General features: G+C 32.5%; 2 protein-coding genes across 3 annotated transcripts; one reads left to right on the plus strand and one right to left on the minus strand.

The window, feature by feature from the left end:
• Positions 1 to 321: 321 nt before the first annotated feature.
• LOC120067124 (exocyst complex component EXO70B1) lies at positions 322 to 3,310 on the minus strand. Its single transcript, XM_039018552.1, has one exon. The coding sequence runs from the start codon at positions 2,810 to 2,812 to the stop codon at positions 662 to 664; it is 2,151 nt and encodes a 716-aa protein (XP_038874480.1). The 5' UTR covers positions 2,813 to 3,310; the 3' UTR covers positions 322 to 661.
• Positions 3,311 to 12,750: 9,440 nt separating this feature from the next.
• LOC120092597 lies at positions 12,751 to 18,125 on the plus strand. Of its 2 annotated transcripts, none has more exons than XM_039050732.1 (7): positions 12,751 to 13,211; positions 14,916 to 15,078; positions 15,880 to 16,080; positions 16,155 to 16,400; positions 16,759 to 16,906; positions 17,092 to 17,332; positions 17,448 to 18,125. In XM_039050732.1, the coding sequence occupies exons 1-7, from the start codon at positions 12,896 to 12,898 to the stop codon at positions 17,783 to 17,785; spliced, it is 1,653 nt and encodes a 550-aa protein (XP_038906660.1). In that variant the 5' UTR covers positions 12,751 to 12,895; the 3' UTR covers positions 17,786 to 18,125. The 2 variants fall into 2 exon arrangements, with proteins under 2 accessions (XP_038906660.1, XP_038906661.1); XM_039050733.1 differs by having other exon boundaries at positions 13,039 to 13,174.
• The last annotated feature ends 693 nt before the right edge of the window (positions 18,126 to 18,818 follow it).

An 18,818-nucleotide genomic window follows, 5' to 3' on the forward strand; every position in this document is an offset into this window, starting at 1 on the left:
AAAAACTAAAGTTTGATTGAAAATTTAAAATCAAACCTTTCGGTCAAATCTCCATTTCTGCTCGTTGTAATAAAATAATAATAATAATAATAATAATAATAATTAGCCCCTTCTGGTCGACCATCCAAATTTCAAAATCTTTAAGTAACTGCATAGTTGCATAGATAAACTTGAAGTTGAAGTTTACGTACCAAATGTCCTTTGGCTATAATAGAAAAAGGCAAAATCTATTAATTAAATAAAAAACAATAAAAATCTAATGGTAGTGGGACTGGGGGTGGAGCCAAGAATGGAGGGAAGGCCAAAAACAAATGAATTACATTGTTAATTTGTGACAATTACAAACAATCATTTGAAAAAATGAGAGAGAGAGAGAGGAAAAAAAAAATGTAACATAATATAAAAAGAAAAAAGGAATGGAGCAGCCCAGCAGCAATTCAGCAAGTTGAAGCCAAGGAACAAGAGAATTTGCAACTGCAATTGCAATTGATGAATTGCAATAAGCTGAAATGACAAAATTAGCCTCAGCACACAGTGGGCTTCCCAAAAAACAACATATAGAACAAGAAGAAGAAGAAGATGATGATGATGATGATGAAGAAGAAGAGAGATGGAGTGGAGTCTTGCCTTTTTTCAAATTGGTTGCAAGAGCTTCCAGCTTTTATGTTCTCCTTCTTGCCATGGAGCTTGGATTTCCATCAAATAGATCATCTATGTAAGTTTCTATATCTTCAGGCTGAAACTTTATGTATTTCTCTGTTTGTCTCCCTGGATCCAAGTACTGCGAAAACCTAGCTAAAAATGATCTGTACGCCGGAATCATCACCGCCGATATCGATACTCGGAGCTCCGATTGAAGTTGCTCGTCGCTTATGATCCACGAGCTTTGTGTTTTGTGAATCTCTTCGAACAGCGCGTTGAATCCTTTAAACCTCTCTTTCAGCACTGGCTTTACCACTTTCCCGTGCACCGTCAATCCTTCGTGGTTCAAACAACCTAACAATCTCCCCCACGTTTCTCTCTGGTAATTCTTGTGGTACTGACGTAGATCTGAAGATCTCTTCCTGTACCACGTATCGCCTACTAGTTCATGGATATCTGCAGATCCTTTGATCTTTTGTAAGATGTATCGTCCGTTGTTCATCATGAAAATTGAACTCAGTGCTATGTCTCTGTATAGCTTTGATTTTGCTTCCAGATTTGAGTCCAGGAGTTCCATTACTCGCGTCAGTTCCACCGAGAATAGTGATTGATTGTCAGCGCTAGGGTTGTAATTTGGTGCTTGTTCGCCTTCGAAGTGTGGTCGACTTGTTGAATCGGCTCGTTCGATCTTTGAGTGTTCTTTGAAAATCTGTTCCAGTGTGTTCCTGTACTCACAAGCGTATTTCAAGTAGTTTATGGTGTATCGTGTTAATGGATGAACGGCGCCGCCTGGTACCGGAGTTTTTCCGGTGTCTGCTTTGATTGAGTTTTCGAGATCGCAAAATATGCAAATCGCTGCTTCGCCTAGACGAGTTCGAGCGGTTGTGGTTTCTGTTTTGATCTCGTTGGCGGACTCTTCTGGAAATAAGGTCTCCATTTTTGGGACCATATCGCGAAGAGTTTCGTACATATCAAGAAGCTTGAACAATTTCTCGGCGGAGCGTTTTGTCATTGCGACACCTTCTGAGAAATTTAGGAGTTGAATCACAATGCCGCGAGTGAGATTGCTAAACAGACTGGCGGAAATCGGAGGATACGCTGAAAATACAGATTCGGCGAGATTCCGTTCGCCGGAGAATAAAATGGTGGCGCATTGCTTGAAGGTTTTAATCCATGTAGCGATCTCCCTCTCCATTGATTCCCAGTTCATCTTCTGGATATCATCGATGCTGTGTTTCTCGAATCCAAGCTTCAGTAAGGCTTCTTCGAATATGTTTCTTCTCGCAACCATGTAGACTTGGCAACATTCCGATTCGTATCCACCTGAAATCATTTGTTTAGCGATTTTGTTCAAATAGCTAACGATCTCCTCGGAGTAACCTGGAAACTGGAACTGATCGGATTCAGCGTCCGATAATGCACAACGATCCTGTTCTTGTTTCCCTTTCGTATCGGCAGCAGGATCGGCATCGCCATTTCTAGATTCCTCAAGAAAGAATCTGAACTCTTCTTCCAAGTAAGTAATCGCTTGCTGTTGAGTGCTCCCGATGCGATTGATCAATGCAGTCTTCTCCTCTTCCAATTTCATTTCGTGAATTGCAGTTTTCAGCTTGGATATCCGATCAACCGCTTCGAGAAACGTGGACTCGTCCTCCGGCACTCTATACTCTTTCTCCTTCGCATTTGATTCTTCGTTATTGTATTGCTCAATCTTTGCATCCACGAGATCCAAGAATTTGTCGATGAACTTCGGAATTTCAACAGCAGAATCTTCCTCTCGATCAGGAGAAGCGTGAGGAGTTGACAGAAATTGATCAACATCTTCAAGAATGGAATGCAGATTGTAATGAAGATCCGGTTCGTCCTGGGTTTCTTCCTCCTCCGTCTTTTCGTCCCCCTCCTTCTTTTCTTCTCCCTCCTCATCCTTCTTCTCTTCCTTCTCCTCTTGCTTGGCCTTCTTCTCCTTCTCCTCCTGATCCTGATTCTGGTCCTGATCCTGATCTTCCAATTTTTCAGCAGATTTTACACCAGCGTCGGTTTGTAGAACAGCAGGGTGGGGATGAGGAAGAGGAACAATGGGATTGGCATCATCGTTGTTGTTGGTGGTGGTGGTGGTGAAGCTAGTGGTTTTGTGAAGAGGGTGTTGATTCTCAGGTTGGTTGTTCTCCATTGTAATTGAAAGTGGGAATTGGAAGAACGAAAAAGGAGGAGAGTTTCAAGAAAAGAGATGGGAATTGTGAAGAAAAAGATCCATGATAAGGGGAAAATTTGATTTTGTTAAGTGTGTTATTGTTTTTTATTTGAGTTTTTTTTGTGTTATTTGACTTTTTGTGGTGGGATTTGAAATGGTCGTTGTGAAGGAGAGGAGAGGCGAGAGAGAGCGGGAGTTTAGAGGAATTTAGTTATTTGGACCCTGCAGGCCACCCCCTCAATTCTGTGGTCCGACTTTCTACTACCCCTAAAAAAAACCCCTCTTTTTCTTTCTTCCCATTTTCCTTTTTTTTTTCCCCTTAGTTCGTTATCTACTTATAGAACTCTATACATACATACATATATATATATATATATATATATAGACAATTTAGTCTTTGAACTTTGTGTTATATCGATTAGTTTATATACTTTGAATTGTATAACAACTATTTTATTTTTTTTATTTTGTTTTTGAAAATTAAGCTTATGGACACTACTTCTACTTCATTTATTATCTACTTTTTACTAATAATTTAAAAAACTAAGTCAAATTTTGAAAACTAAAAAAAGTAGCTTTAAAAAAATAGAAATGGAATAGGTTCAATTTTCAAAAACAAAAATTAAAAATCAAATGGTTACCAAATAGGGTTTTAGTCTTTGAACTTCATTATGTATATTTTAGTTCTTGTATTTAAAATCTGTAACGATTTATTCTCTATCATACAAATTAGTGTTAAGATTTAATGATATTTCTTATATAAATAAATTCGATAAACTATTTAGAGGCTCAATATATTTATAAAATACAAGGTATATATAAAAAAATATTAAAAATTATCTGGTTTTGATGAATTTTTTCCATTAGGGACTAACCGTTACGAATTTGAAAGTATAAGAACCAAATTGTCACATACTAAAGTTTAAGGACTAGACCATTATGAATGAAAGTTGGGGGATTAAATTATTGTTTATATGAAAGTTTAGGGGTCAAAAGTGTATTTATAAAAAAAATATTTTTTTAGTCTACGAAGTTTTAAGAATATGCATGTTTAGTTCTTGAATTTTTTAAAATGTACGAGATTTCAATAACATGTGTTTTTGGTCTCTAAGTTTTTAAAATGTAACTTTTTAGTTTTCGAATTTTTAAGAATAAATTTAGAATGCCATTGAATTGGTTTTTATTATTATTATTATTTTAAATAATTGTATAACATATTAAATTAGAAAAAAAAAATTATAGTGAGAATTGATCATTTTTAACTCAATTTTCTATTTTTTTAATTTAAAATGTTATATAATTATTTAAATAAGTAAAAAACTTTATATACCTTTTAAACATATTCTTAAAAATTTGAGGGTGAAAAGATATAAAACTTGAGTATCAAACATTTTCATCTTTCAAAATTCGATGACTAGAATACTAATTTTCTAAAAATTTTCAATTAGTTTTTATAATTTTTTTTCAATAACGATTTTTAAGTAGGACTGTTTTAATATTTATTTTTTTAATTGTTTAAAGATTTGGATCTATATTTCTTTACTCGAGAATATATATTTAAATTAGTTGAGATACGTTTAAATTGACTAATAGGGTCGATGGGAAGGTTATATCGGGATTAACAAGAAACGCAATCTGAATTTCCAAAAATCTTATTAAATACTTTTAAAACTACTAATAAATAGACACAATCTTTTCATTTCACTTTGTGTTTCAAAGTTTTTCTTTTCACTTTCCATCGGTTTGTCTTAGCCCTCGAAATTTTATTTTTATTATTTCAATATAATAAATGGGGGTGAAATTTTGTGCCTAAACTCCTTAGGCACTAAGATATCTGCCGTGACGCGAATGGTAAGGGGTAGAATTGTAAATTTTATGAAGTTATGAAATCGAAAGGGTTAATAAAGTATAAAATTAATATCTTTTAGTTGTGGGATTCACAAACTCCTTAGACTAATTGGCAACTTCCTACTTCTTAACTCATTGCTTTATATATCTAACGGACCGTTTGATTTTGAGATTTTATAGACATATGGGAATAGGATGTCTGAGAATTAAAAAGGACTATATTTGGTTATACATAAAAAAATGTTACTAGAATTTTATGAACAAAGATTATCTTTGTATTTAATTTATGAAATTAAGTCTGACAATCTTATATAATTGTAATATGTTAATTAATTAAAAACATGTCATTTAATATATTGATAAAAATTAATTAATTAAGATTCAATAATAATTTTAATTATAAATATTTGAAAATTGAGTAATTTATAATTCAAATTTTCCGATTAATATATTTAGTGAACATTGTGTTAATTATAATTTAATGTTTAATCCTTTTTATAATTAATTAAGTTCTCCATTAGTAATTATAATTTTAATTAAATAATATAAGAAAATATATTTTAATAAACAATGTATTATATAAAAAGTAAAAATGAGACAAAAATATGATATGTTAATAAATAATATTAATAAAGAATACTAAAATGTTTTATAATATGATAGGTTAATATTGAATGAAGTAATATAAATTAATTATAATAAATAATTAACTGACTATAAATAATAAATAATGATTATATGTTTTTATCGAAAGATCAAACTAAAAGTAATCTCAACAAATAATTGTTTTGATTATAAAAAAAAAAAATTACTTGATTAATAAATTTTTATGGTAAAAATAAAGGAAGTAAATATTTTAACAGATTATTATTGATTTATTAATATTTATATTTATTTTATTAAAATTAATTAATTATATTCGAAAAGAAAATTATATATATAATGAAAAGGGAAAAGGGAGAAAACTCACAATATTTTTAAGGGAATAGAAAATTCTTGTCTAGGGTTATTTCTAGGTAAGTATTGAAAATTATAAAATAAACATGAATTTTATATATTTGTGTCAATTGCCATGAAAAAAAAACCTTCCAATCAAACGATTCTTGAAGTGAACTTCATTTTTAGTCTCGTGAATTGGTTGAAAAGTAGTTCACTTACTAGAAATCATAGTGTTTTATTATTATTATTTTTTTCTCGGTGTTGTTTAGAAGTTATATGCCAGGTAACGAAATAGGAATTATGCATAACACAATTACTAGAATACCCATGCCATATTAATTAAACTAATTAAATGCATTATTAAATAATATCAAAATGTAGATTTTTTTTTAAAGAATGAATATTAATAAAAATCTTATTTGTTTTATTACTTTCTTTTATATATATATATAATGGTTTAATAATAAGAATAATAACTAATTAAAATAAAATGACAACAACTAGCAAATACCAATATAACGATATTTAATTATAATAGATTCTCGAGGCCTTTTAAATATAAAAAATATTTAAAAATATTTACACTTTATAGCAAAAAGTTTCAAAAGTACAAAACACTTTCAGCATTTTTTTATTTATAAGAATTTTCCTAGATTCTATTTGAATAATTTATTTGGTACCAATAAATAATTACTAACTAAAATAAAACTACATCAACACAAAGATTAAAGTAAATTTGCATTTCCAAAATATAACCAAATTTTATTTGTATATGCTATTTAATAAGAGTCTTTTATTTAACAAATTAAATACTAAATTATTACTAGTTAAAAAAATAAAAATAGCATGTAATGAAATAACACATTATTATAATTTTTTATTTGAAGAAAAAAATTATTGGAAATTTAAGAATTGAAATGAAAATTTAAGATTTAAAATATAATAAACGAAAAAAAAATCAAAATCGAAATGGGATAGGGTGCATTATGTTAGACAGTAGACAAATATTTGCTCACGAAAAACATAAAGAAAATGAAAATGAGAGAAAAGAAACGCACAAATCTAGCCACATGGCTAAATCTTTTTCCTTGGTTGACAACTTCATATTGCCCACGACGTGTTGTTTATTTAGTATTTATTTATCAATTCGAATGTAGGTTTTGCTAGAGTAAAATTATTTATATTCGTGCGGGAAACTCGTATGTGGGCCTTCAGAGTTCTTCTGACTCATTTCTCTAGTTCGATTGACCTGTTCAAGAGTACTCACGTGTAGTGTGATGCTAAGTTAAGCACAATTCTGATGTCTAAATTAGTATAGTAAGTATGTAGTCGACTAAGCAGAGAAAGAATAGTCTTCCTTTAACACACTCTTGGAGATTTGTGCATTAGCGGTATTGTTAGAATGGGTGTGACTCTCGAGGTTGCAGAGTTCCAACGGCTAGCTCGGCTTGTTCATTTCCCCTTTGGTGAAACTCCACGAGTTCAGTTGGTCGATCTATAACCTGGGGGGTTGACATTCCCTTTTGGGATGAGTAGACTCCAACGAAAGTTTCTATTTCTCTTTGGGTTTGAACCTTGCTTTGGGGAACGCCTCCACAATATATATATATATATATATATATATATATATATTATATATATATAAAAATAATACTTATATACTTTTTTAGTAAATGTGCATGGTTAATTTGAACCACAGATGCCTTGGTCACTAATACATAGTAGTTCAACTATGCTCACTTTGGCTACACAAGTGATTCTTTGAGAAAACTTGTGATGTGGATATATCTCAACTGGTAAAAATATATACTCTCGGCCAAAAAAAAACTTAGATGTTCGTGTTGTTGCTACACACTCGTGCTACTAACTAAAGTGATGATAAAAAGAAAAGAAAAAAATAAAAGAAAAGAAAGGAAAAAAAACAATCTTAATGTGAATCTAAATTTTCCCTCCTACCACCCATCATCCTAACACTTTGTCATTGAAATCTATAAGGATTTAAGTTAAGTTACAAGTTTAAGTCTTTAAACAGTTAAATTAGTTTGGATCAAATAAATTCTTAAACTTTAAAAGGGATGTATAAGAGTTTTTATTTCTGTTCCTTAAGAAAAATTTTCTAAAAGTGTGTAAGTGACATTTTAACTCTAAAAATAATCTGAAAAATGTCTAAGTGTCACTTTCACTCTTCTAAAAAGTGTGCAAGTGACACTTTAACTCTTAAAATAACTTTAAAATATTAAGTGTCATTTTCATTTTCAAAACAACCTAAAAAGTTTTTAAAAAGTGTATAAGTGACTCTTTTGATTCTTAAAATAACTTAAAAAGTTTCTTAAAAGTGTCTAAGTGATACTTCGTCGCTGAAAATAACTTAAAAAGTTTTTAAAAGTCACTTAGCTCTCAACACTAATTAAAATGGTTACCAAACCAAAAATTTAATTAAAATTTTATCTTTGTGTCTTATAGATTTGTGAATTTTTAAAAAATGTAGAATAGGTGAATGACCAATTAGACATAATTTTTTTTTTTTTTTTAAAGCTTGTTAGACATAACTTTAAAAGTCTTATAACTTATTAAATACAAAATCGAAAGTTTAGGTCTTTATAGGTACAATTTTTTTTAGTTTTAAGTTTTTAAAATTAAGATTACTAATACTCATTTTACTTCTAAATTTCTTATTTTGTTATCTAGTTTTTTTTTTCAGTATTTTCAAAATTGCCTCGAACCACCACCTCCAAATTGTCATCGAAATCGGTTGAAATCTAGCGGATTCGAACAGTCAAGAGTTTGCGAACGAAGAATCGGGCATTTGGATTCGATCGGAGAGAAAATTGTCTATGAATAGGAAGTTGACTGTAGTGAAAATTTCTTGGTCGCCGGCTCAGAATGATGGAGTTTCGGAGCTTCCTCAAATCAGCCATTGCCATGGCCAGTCCATCGATTCTTTGTTCTTGAAAAGAGAATGGAAGCAGTTTCATCTTCTTCCCCATTTTTCTTCTTTTTCTCAAAAATCTTCTCCTGTGATTCTCCTAATTGATTTTGAGCATTTCTCTCTGTTTAGTTAGAAAGTGAGAGAATGGGGAGGGAAGAGAGAACACCAGAGGAGGGAGGAAGGAGAGAGAAAAAAAATTTAAAAATATATAATTTTTTCAGATATAGTTGCCATGTCAGCCCATCTATTTTTATTTTAATTGTTTTTTTAGTTGAGAGATCATTTAATTCTATTCTTAAAAACTCGAGATTAAATTGGCCATTTTGAAATATGACAAAAAAAAAAAGTTATTTTTTCCTAGTACAAATAAATGTACAACGTTCATGTTGGACCCATCCTCTTTGTAATACTTTGGGAAAGTTATGAATTTGTTTATGATGTTTCAAATTGACTATTTTAACCTTGAGTTATCAAGAATAAATTTAAAATGTTAAATGACTAGATAGTTGATGAGGTAGGATAATTTAGAAAGAAATGATAGTTTTAATATTTTAACTTATTTCTTTCATCTTTCTCTCTATCTAAGTGGATAGAGAGAGAAAGAGAGAATGATGAGAGAGGAGAGAGAATAAGAGAGATGAAAGAAATAAACTAAAATATTAAATGTATCGTTTCTTTTCAAATCATCTTGTCATATCAGCTATTTAGTTATTTATATTTTTCAAATTTAATGACATATAAATAGAAGGACCTTTTGAACTTATTCTTGATAACTCTGAATTTAAAACATCAAAGACCAAATGTACATATTCTTTAAAATTTAAAAATTAAAAGAATAATTTTCCCAAATAGTTTTAAGTACAAGAACCTCCAACTTAGAGAAATGAGTTTTTTTAATTATTATTATTTAGTACAATATGGGTAGAGATTCAAGTTGTATTTTTCTTCTGTGCAAGTGAAGTGCAATAGATAATAAATAAAAGAAAGTTCAAAAAAAGGGCAAAAGAGATAAATCTTGTCATATAAAAGTTTTGTATTTTTCTTCATTTCTTGCCACAATTGCAAATTAGTAAAATAAAAACAATTACAGAAAAAAAAAACAAAATAAAACAAGTGTCACATTAATTTCATAACATATCTAAAACTAATTAATTTCGCGTCCATGCCTAATTAGTAAAAAAAAAAACAATTACATCTTATAATGAAATTTAGAATTTTGCCCAAGAAAAGATTGTAACTAAATATACTTTCTTTTTATCATACAATTACATCTTATATTATATGTAGGTGATCAAAGTTTCGAAAGCTTTGATTATTCATTACATTTGGGATAGTATTCTATTAATCAAAATAACGTTACATAGTGGAGTCTGATTATTTAGAGGTTGATAGTTTAATCAACTAATAGTCTTTAAATTTTTCCGTAGTTTCCCTCTTCATTGAGGAGGTTAAGTCCATTGCAATTGAGTTGCACTCTATTTTCTTCTTGTACGTGATGCGATCCCTTAAATTCCTAGCTCATTCCCTTGTGAGGAGGGCAGTGAAAGAACCCGATTCTTCTATTTTCATTTCTCTTTATCCAAAGTGGTTTTTCATGCTTGTCTCATGATGTAATCCTTTAGTTTGCTTGTGGTTTTGTTTCCTTCTTTAAAAAAAAAGTGATGATTACATTACAAGAAATCACACTTCTCCCGATGCCACAAATCGCCGGGAAAGGGTGAAAAATGTGTTGGGAGATCCTCTTCCGACAAAAGATGGATCGCCGAGAGTTTGGTCGGAAAAAATCCGTCGGGAGAGGAACTCTCGCGCATAAAACAGGGCATCGGGAGTTGTTTGAGAACTGTCGACGCATCATAACGACCCTTGTACTCTAAGTTAAACTTGTTGTGATCAAAACACATAATAACATTTTCAACTCAATTTCAAAGTTCAACAATGCACCATAATTTTTCCTCCAACTACTGGCGCAAAACAATCAAAGCAAACTTTCAATCATAATATGTATATTCAATAACAATTAACAATAACAAAATTAATATATATGTTCAATAACAATAACAATAACAAAACTAATATGTATATTCAATAACAATATCAATAACAAAATTAATAAGTATATTCAATAACAATAACAATAAAAAAATTAATATGTATATTCAATAACAAAAACAAAAACAAAATTAATATGTATATTCAAAACAATAACAAAACAAATATTAGATTTTGATTTTGATTATGCCACAAAAACAATCAAAGCACATATATTCAATAAACAAAATAATGAATGAAGTATTTGTTGGTGGCTTCGAAGCAAGTCGAACGAGTTGCAGAACAGGTCGAACGGGCAACAGAGCTGGTCGACGACGAGCTCAATAGCAGCTGTGAGCGGCGTTTGACGTTCGGTGTTTTTAGTGAGGTGTTTGACGTGAGGCGCAGGCGTTCGGCGTTTGGCATGAGGCGCAAAGGAAGAAGAAGAAGAAGACGTTCGACGGTGCTGTGTTATCGATTTGAAGATGAAGGAGTGTGCGACGACTAGGGCTTGAAGAAGATGTTATATAATAGATCTCCCGACGGCTATCGTGTGCCGTCGGGAGATCCGTCGAAAACTCCTGACAAGTAAAATAGTCCGTCAGGAGTTCAACGAGCAGTGCCCACCAATCTCCTGACGACTAGTATAGCCATCGGGAGATCCGTCGAAAACTCCTGACAAGTAAAATAGTCCGTCAGGAGTTCAACGAGCAGTGCCCACCAATCTCCTGACGACTAGTATAGCCATCGGGAGATCCGTCGAAAACTCCTGACAAGTAAAATAGTCCGTCAGGAGTTCAACGGGCAGTGGCCACCAATCTCCTGACGACTAGTATACGGCGTCGGGAGTTAGTTCTAACTCCCGATGCTTCTTTTACGTCATCGGGAGAGACCCTATCTCTCGATGACCTGTCTCTTATACACATCTAGATGTGTATAAGAGACAGTTTGAGTGGTGGTTCTTTTTAATACGGATGATGGTTAAATAATACATTTTGATGAATACTTATTTCATATTATTAAAAATTTAAGTACTTTTATCTTTATGTTATAATGAAAGCTCTTCGTGGGATGTACTAAACCTTTTTATATTATAATTAAAACTATTCAATAGGATTCATTTAATTTAATTGACAATTAAGGTTGAGCTATGAAATTGATATTTGATTAGTATAAATTCGTATGTGACAGACTAATATTTATAACTTATAAGTAAGGTTTAAAATGTGGATGTTAACAAAAATATCAAGGTCTTAATCTAACGGAAATGTCAATGTAAATATCGATACAATGTCAATTTTAATGGATATTTTTAGAAAATTTTTAAAAACAAAATTCAAAAAATAATTTTAAATTAATAAAGAAATATTTTATGATTTTTAAACAAGTTATCAAGTCTATTATTTATACTATCTTTACATTAATGATATTTTGTTACTTATGTTTTATGTTTTGTAAATTTTTTCTACTACATGATGTAAATATTGATTCACTTTTCATGTAGATTTTAACATATAGAAACGTGAAAATACGATGGAAATATCATTTAAGGTTAAAAATCACTTTTTAGTCCATAAATTTTTATAAAAGTTATAATTTAGTCCCTGAAATTTGGTTTGAAACAATTTAGTCTCTGAACTTTTAATATTGTAACAATTTAGTCTTTGGACTTTACTATGTAACTATTTAGTCATTGTACTTTAAGATTTGTAACAATTTAGTCATTATTATAAAAATTAATGTGAAGATATAATGAGATTTCTTGTCTAAATAAAATGATAAACTAATTAGAAACTTGATATTTTTTTTATAAAATATAAATTCTATATCATAAAATAATAAAAATTAACATCTAATTTTAATAAATTTGTTTATGTAAGGGACTAAATGGTTACGAGTTTAAAAGTATAAGTCATAATGGCTAAATTATTACGTTCATGAATTAAATTATTATAAAATTGAAAGTTCAGAGAAAAAATCGTTACAAACTAAAATTTGGAGACTAAATTATTACAAAATTAAAAATTCAGAGACTAAATTGTCACAAACTCAAGTTTAATTATTACTTTCATCAAATTCTAGGACTAAAAATATTTTTTAACCCATCATTTAATACTATGCTTATAAGATAATTTGTTTGTAATTAGTTAATTCTCTCCGATTTGGCCGTCGGGAAACCCCTAGCTTTAAGCTGGATTAGACATGAAGTATTAAGCCACGAATTACAAAAAAAAGTTCACACTGAGCTCCAATTCATATTTCCGTTTGGGGAATGATAATCTGAATCTCTAGCAGCAGATCGTGAAATCAAAGGAAGAATGAGACATGGTGGATCCCGGAGGAAGAGATCCTCATCCTTTGTGCGATATGTCGTTGTTCTATGCGCTGTCGGTGCTGCAATTGGATTTTTGATGCTCAATATTCTTATGAGGCTGGAAGCTCGAGAATCAGAATCGACCTCTGATCAGTTTGGTAATGGCGACGACGTTGAGGAAACTCCGGCTCAGAGTGGAATGGAGGGAAGCCGGAGCTCCTGCGCGACGGTGGAGCAGATGGGAGAGTCCTTTAAAGATGGTGTCTGGAAGGAAAGCCTGAGAGTAAGAACAATTATTCAAAATCACTTTTATTTGAATGGTAATGTTTCCTTATATTCTTTTCTGATAATTGTTTGCACTCACTTTGTTGATCGTCATATAGTTATATGAATAATTAATAGTAATTAATAGTTGCGGGAAATCAGTTCCTTTTTGGTTCTTAGGCCAGGTTAGTGAATTGATTGTTTTCATTTTCCATGACTACGAGGGCGTTTTTCGATTTTTTGCCATTCTAATGGTCCTCTGATACGTTCTATAGTGAGTGTATTAGGAGAATCGGTTGAATTTAAAATACTGATGATTTGGAGGTGTTGAGAACAATGTCCAAGATAAAAAACTAAGGTATTTTGTCCATGCTCACTAATTTAATTAAGAATGTCATATCTTTTATGAAAATACCTTATGAATCTGTTTGTCTTCTTGCATCTTCTTTCAATCCCATTAGCTTTCCTTCATTGCCACTCTCAAGTCTCTCCATTACATTAATCTCTCGTCATGAAGATGGTATCCTACATTTCATGAAGGTTTGATTTCATATTGGTATGGACTGTGAAAATAGACGAAAGTAGAATCAAAATGGAGGAATGAGGAAGAACGAGGGAGTAAGGGGGGAAAGTAGTTGAAAAAGGGCAGTGGATGAAACTTGAGAAGACCTTGGGCTTCCCAAATGTAATTTGGAAAGTCAAAGTTCCGGAAGAGAATATTTTTTTCACCTGGCTAGAAGTTTATAGGAAGACAGATGCCAATGGACTGGTGCAAAAGAAAGTCTTTAATCAACTTTTCCCTGTATCCCAACCCTGGGCTGTTTTTTTGTTTCTTGTGCTTAATGATAGATTCAGCTTCTTACTATATGTATATATATTTTTAAAAAAAAAATTAGCAGAAGAGCGGAATATCATTATCATTCTTTCTCTGGCAGGTCAAAGAGACCACATCACTTGGTTGGTGGGGGGTAATAATCCCATAATGATAATAATAGATTATTGTGTGGTTAAAAGTAATCATGATTACATTATGGTTCGGTATGAGCAGCAGGAATGGTCTCCTTGAGCTGCATTGAAATTGAGGTTGAGGACTCGATGGAGTAAATTGAAAATGAATTGCTGGTTGGTTTGGTTTAGTTCAATGCTTAGTAGTTAATTGCAGCCACTAGTTTACTATTTTAGTTTATCAGCTAGTATAGTCAGTAGTAACTAATAGTTTATTTACTGGATTCTTAAGTAGTCCACTGTGTTAGTAAAAGAGACAGACAGCCTTAAAACAAGTGAAATGGCTTTGAACCGCTACCTTTGAATTGAATAAAGATTTCACACAAGGACTTTTTGTGAAGCTAAGCAGTTGTACTGAGACCTCAAATTGGAACGTATTGAATCTTTCAAGTTGTAGTGTACCCTCTGATGAAATAATACAGAAGGGAGGAAACCCATATAATTCATTCCTTAGAATTAGAATAGTCATTGGAACGTTAGTACTGGTTTTCGTCTGATGGTGTGGATACTTGCTTGAGTCTATGCACAATCTTTATTCAAATACAATTTTAAAGCTAATCTTCTTGATTGCCACCTCTTGACTTTTGGTTTCTTGAACTTAATAATGATCTCATCTTCTATTTGTTTCCATGGATAATTATGTGATGAACCATTTTGGCTTTTCCTTCACTTTCAAACCTTGTCACAATGGTTTTCTGGTGGAAAACTTGTTAGCTTTTTGTGATCTATAATTGCTCACATAGCTTTCATTGTAGGTGCTTCAAGAGTGCGACAACTTCCTCCTGAGCAGTTTTGCAAACATGGTTTTGTCATGGGCAAATCCTCCGAGGCAGGCTTTGGGAATGAGATGTACAAGATTCTAACTGCTGGAGCTTTAAGTATAATGCTGAACAGATCCTTGATTATTGGGCAAACCAGGCATGTTGGTTGTATATTGAGCCTTTTTATTTCTATTTAAATATTGGTTTTGAATACGATAATTGCATCGAGTTGTTAGAAGCATCTAGTGTCTATGACGGTTCCTATTTCTCACTGACATTTTAAGTTATAGGCAAACTAGTAGTGCATCTTGTACAGTATATAAAAATTCGTTAACTTTCCTCAATTAAAATGTTATTAAATGGCCAACAAGAGCGTAGCTCAACTGACATAATGTTCATACTATCAACCTCGTGGTTTGAGGTTTGATTCCCCCACCCCACACTTTAATTACAATACCGCTTCAAAAAAAAAAAAAAAAGATTCTAGCTATGATTTAGTTATTGAAGGGAATACTAACATTAATTTCCCAAAAAAAAAACAATAATCAAAATTATTATAAATAATAAATTATAATTAACCAGATTTCATATTTAACAAGAGCGTAGCTCAACTAGCATAGTAACTGTACTATCGACCTCGAGGTCTGAGGTTCGATTCTCCCACCCCACACTTTTGGGTTAAGCACTCTAATTACAAATCTCGTGGTTTGAGGTTCGATCCCCCACCCCACACTTTAATTACAATACCTTTCAAAAAAAAAAAAAATGTTATTAAATGGATGGCATAGCTTCAAAGAAGTGATCAGACAAATATCAGAAGAAACTGTGCTATATCTATGGAATAGGGTTGTAGTTGGGCATGTGAACTTGACCTATTCTCATGATTTTTTTTCCTCCTTTTTTCCTCTATTTTTCCCCTCTATATTTACAGTAGTTATGTTATTACTTCTATTTTCAGGGGGAAGTTCCCTTTCGGTGACTACATTTCTTATTCTGATATCACGTTTACCTTGAAAGAAATCAAGCATTTGTGGAGACTTAACGGTTGTGTTAGGAAATTCAATAGGCATTTGATTATGCGAATTGATGATTTTGAAAAACCTGCTCAAACAAATGTTCTATGCAGTAATTGGAAGGAATGGGAGCATCCTATCATATGGTATGTTTAACTTTCAGTTTACATTAAACTGGTACTCAATCTGTACTCTGTTTATGCTGACTGAAGTGCATCAGGTTCCAAGGTACAACTGATGCAGTGGCTGCTCAATTTTTCTTGAAGAATGTACATCCCGCTATGAGGGCTGCTGCTTCTAATTTATTTGGGTGGCCAGAGGTTTTAGAATCTAGACCTAATGTATTTGGAGAGCTGATGAGAGTTCTTATATCTCCTTCAAAGGATGTTGAAGAAGCAGTGATCTCAGTCCTGAAAAGTGGGGCTGATCCTGATATTTCCTTGCACATGCGGATGCTTATGAATAGGTGGTCTTACTAAACTACTGTTATTTCCTTCTCTCTCTACTGCCACTAGCTATGAATTCAATCTTGAATGTCATCTTCCAATAGATTCCATTTAAATTGATAGAAATCCAGTACAATCAGCTTTGGGGAAAATTTCTAGTGCTCCCATTGTACCTACTCTTTAATCTTAAATTCGCACTAGGATTTTTTCTTTCATAAAGAATATTCAATGTTGCTAGATCTTACATCATTCTTAAGGAATGCTGACATTATAATTAATTAACGGGAGTTGTATTTGTATCCATAATACCGCGTAGTATAGGGAAGTTTCCCTCACTTTTGTAATCCTTTAACTAAGTAACGTGCATACATATTTCAGGTCTGTCAGAGGTTTACAGGCTGCAGTGCAGTGCATCAGAAAAGCCATGCTTAATCTAACCACAGTCTCAAAACCTAGATTGGTTTTAGTATCAGATACCCCAAATTTTGTAAAAAGTATCATGCTCATCTTAGGCGAATTTGCAGAGGTAATTGCCACATTGCGCAATTTCATTTCTTCGAATGGAATCACTTCTGGACAACTGTTGTTAGCTCCACTTTCAGAATACATGCTCAATGCTCAATCAAATAATTGATCAGTCATAGCCTCCCAGATATTTTGTACGCTTGTAAATAGAATTTCGGTCTAATTTTATTAGTAATTTATTTTCAGGTTATTCATTTTGATTATGAACACTTCCGAGGAAACATCTCTGGAACGCACGATGAATTCCATAAATTGGACTTCAGAGTGAAGGACTGGGGCCCATCACCAAGATGGGTTGCTTTTGTGGATTTCTTTCTTGCATCCCGTGCCAAGCATGCTGTTATATCTGGTGCTCACCGGCGTGTTGGTACTACCTATGCTCAGCTAATTGCGGCATTGGCTGCAGCACACAATCTTGACAATCTCGGTATTGTGAAAAAATCCCTAATTCATTTTACATGTTGGATAATGTAGGAAAAGAACAATTTCTTTGAGGAACATCTGTTCAACCGTTTCTTACATAACATTTCAAATATGCTCAGGGAACAGTTCTACTGGTTCAGACTTTTCATTCTTGAGTAGCTACCAAAGTAATTTGCTGAGAGAAGGTTTAAAGAACCAGGTTGGCTGGGGGCATATCTGGAACAGGTTTGCAGGTCCTTTAAGCTGTCCGAGTCAGCCTAATCAGTGTGCTTTTACCCCTGTTCTCCCTCCGGCATGGTGGGATGGACTTTGGCAATCTCCCATTCCACGAGACATTAAAAGAATGGAGAATTATGGAGTTCATTTATCGAGCCTCGGCATTGTTGATGAAGATAGTCTACGATCATTCTGTAATGCAAAGAAGAATGTTGTGAGGACTATCCCTTTCATACTATAGTCATTTTATGCTTCTGTCTGTCATGTAAGCTCTATAACTAACATAGTCCTTATAACTGTTCCTAAACTGTGCTTATCTAGTCAATGTTGGCACAGTCCAGGAATTTGTTTCTGTTAAATCAAATAGCCCAATAAATTATGTCTTCTTCTATTTATTGGGCCATTTGATTTACGAAACAAAATCTTATATGCCGTTAAGAATGTCTGATTCCTTTTTTAGTCGGTTCCATTGGATCAAATAGGTACAAACCGACATTTTCCCGTTTTACTCCCGAGTTAAAAAATGTTTATAGAGTCGGATGATAGAAAAATTATCATATTACACATTTTTTTTCTACCAACGTTCATGAATGAAACTCACGAATCCCATTCTGTCCCTTATTCAGCCAAAACCATCGGGGGACATACAAATCTTTCTCAATTCATTAATGTTAACACTAACCCATCTTGCAGATTGTTTATGTTTGCTCAACAGGAAGTATGCTGAAACCCAACTCAGCATTAAACGAAACGAGCAAAGCATAGGCAGAAGTTAAGTTTAGATCAAATTGGTACATTCTTTATCTGGATGCAGCAAATTTTGGTCCTTGTTGGATAGCCTGTAAAGGAAAAGGAATGTTTGTTGAGTTGACAGGTATCATCATTAGTATTTGCTTATTAGTTGGATGGTCAAGTTAGTTCCAAGGAACATGTCTTGAACTAATTGTAGTGGGTGATATTGAATGGTTGGATTGTACTTGTTTCTGGATCATATCATTGCCTCCAAAGAAAGGTGATATTGAATGGTTGGATTTACACTGTTGAGTAATGATTTGGTCCTAGATCCAAGTTGTAGAAGAAGACCCAAATAGAAATTAGGTTGCTGACAGAATCTTTTTGAGTGGATTCTACAGGAGATCTTTTGTTTTTAAGCATGCAAATATCTTTGGTTGTTGAGATTAGTTTTGCATGATTGAGCTTGTGCTTGTTTACTATGAATGTGTGTGAGCAAAGGCATTGACTTTGTATATCAAGTTTGAGCATGTATGTGTACA

The sequence above is a fragment of the Benincasa hispida genome, chromosome 12, assembly GCF_009727055.1.
Source record: "Benincasa hispida cultivar B227 chromosome 12, ASM972705v1, whole genome shotgun sequence".
Lineage (NCBI taxonomy): Eukaryota > Viridiplantae > Streptophyta > Magnoliopsida > Cucurbitales > Cucurbitaceae > Benincasa > Benincasa hispida.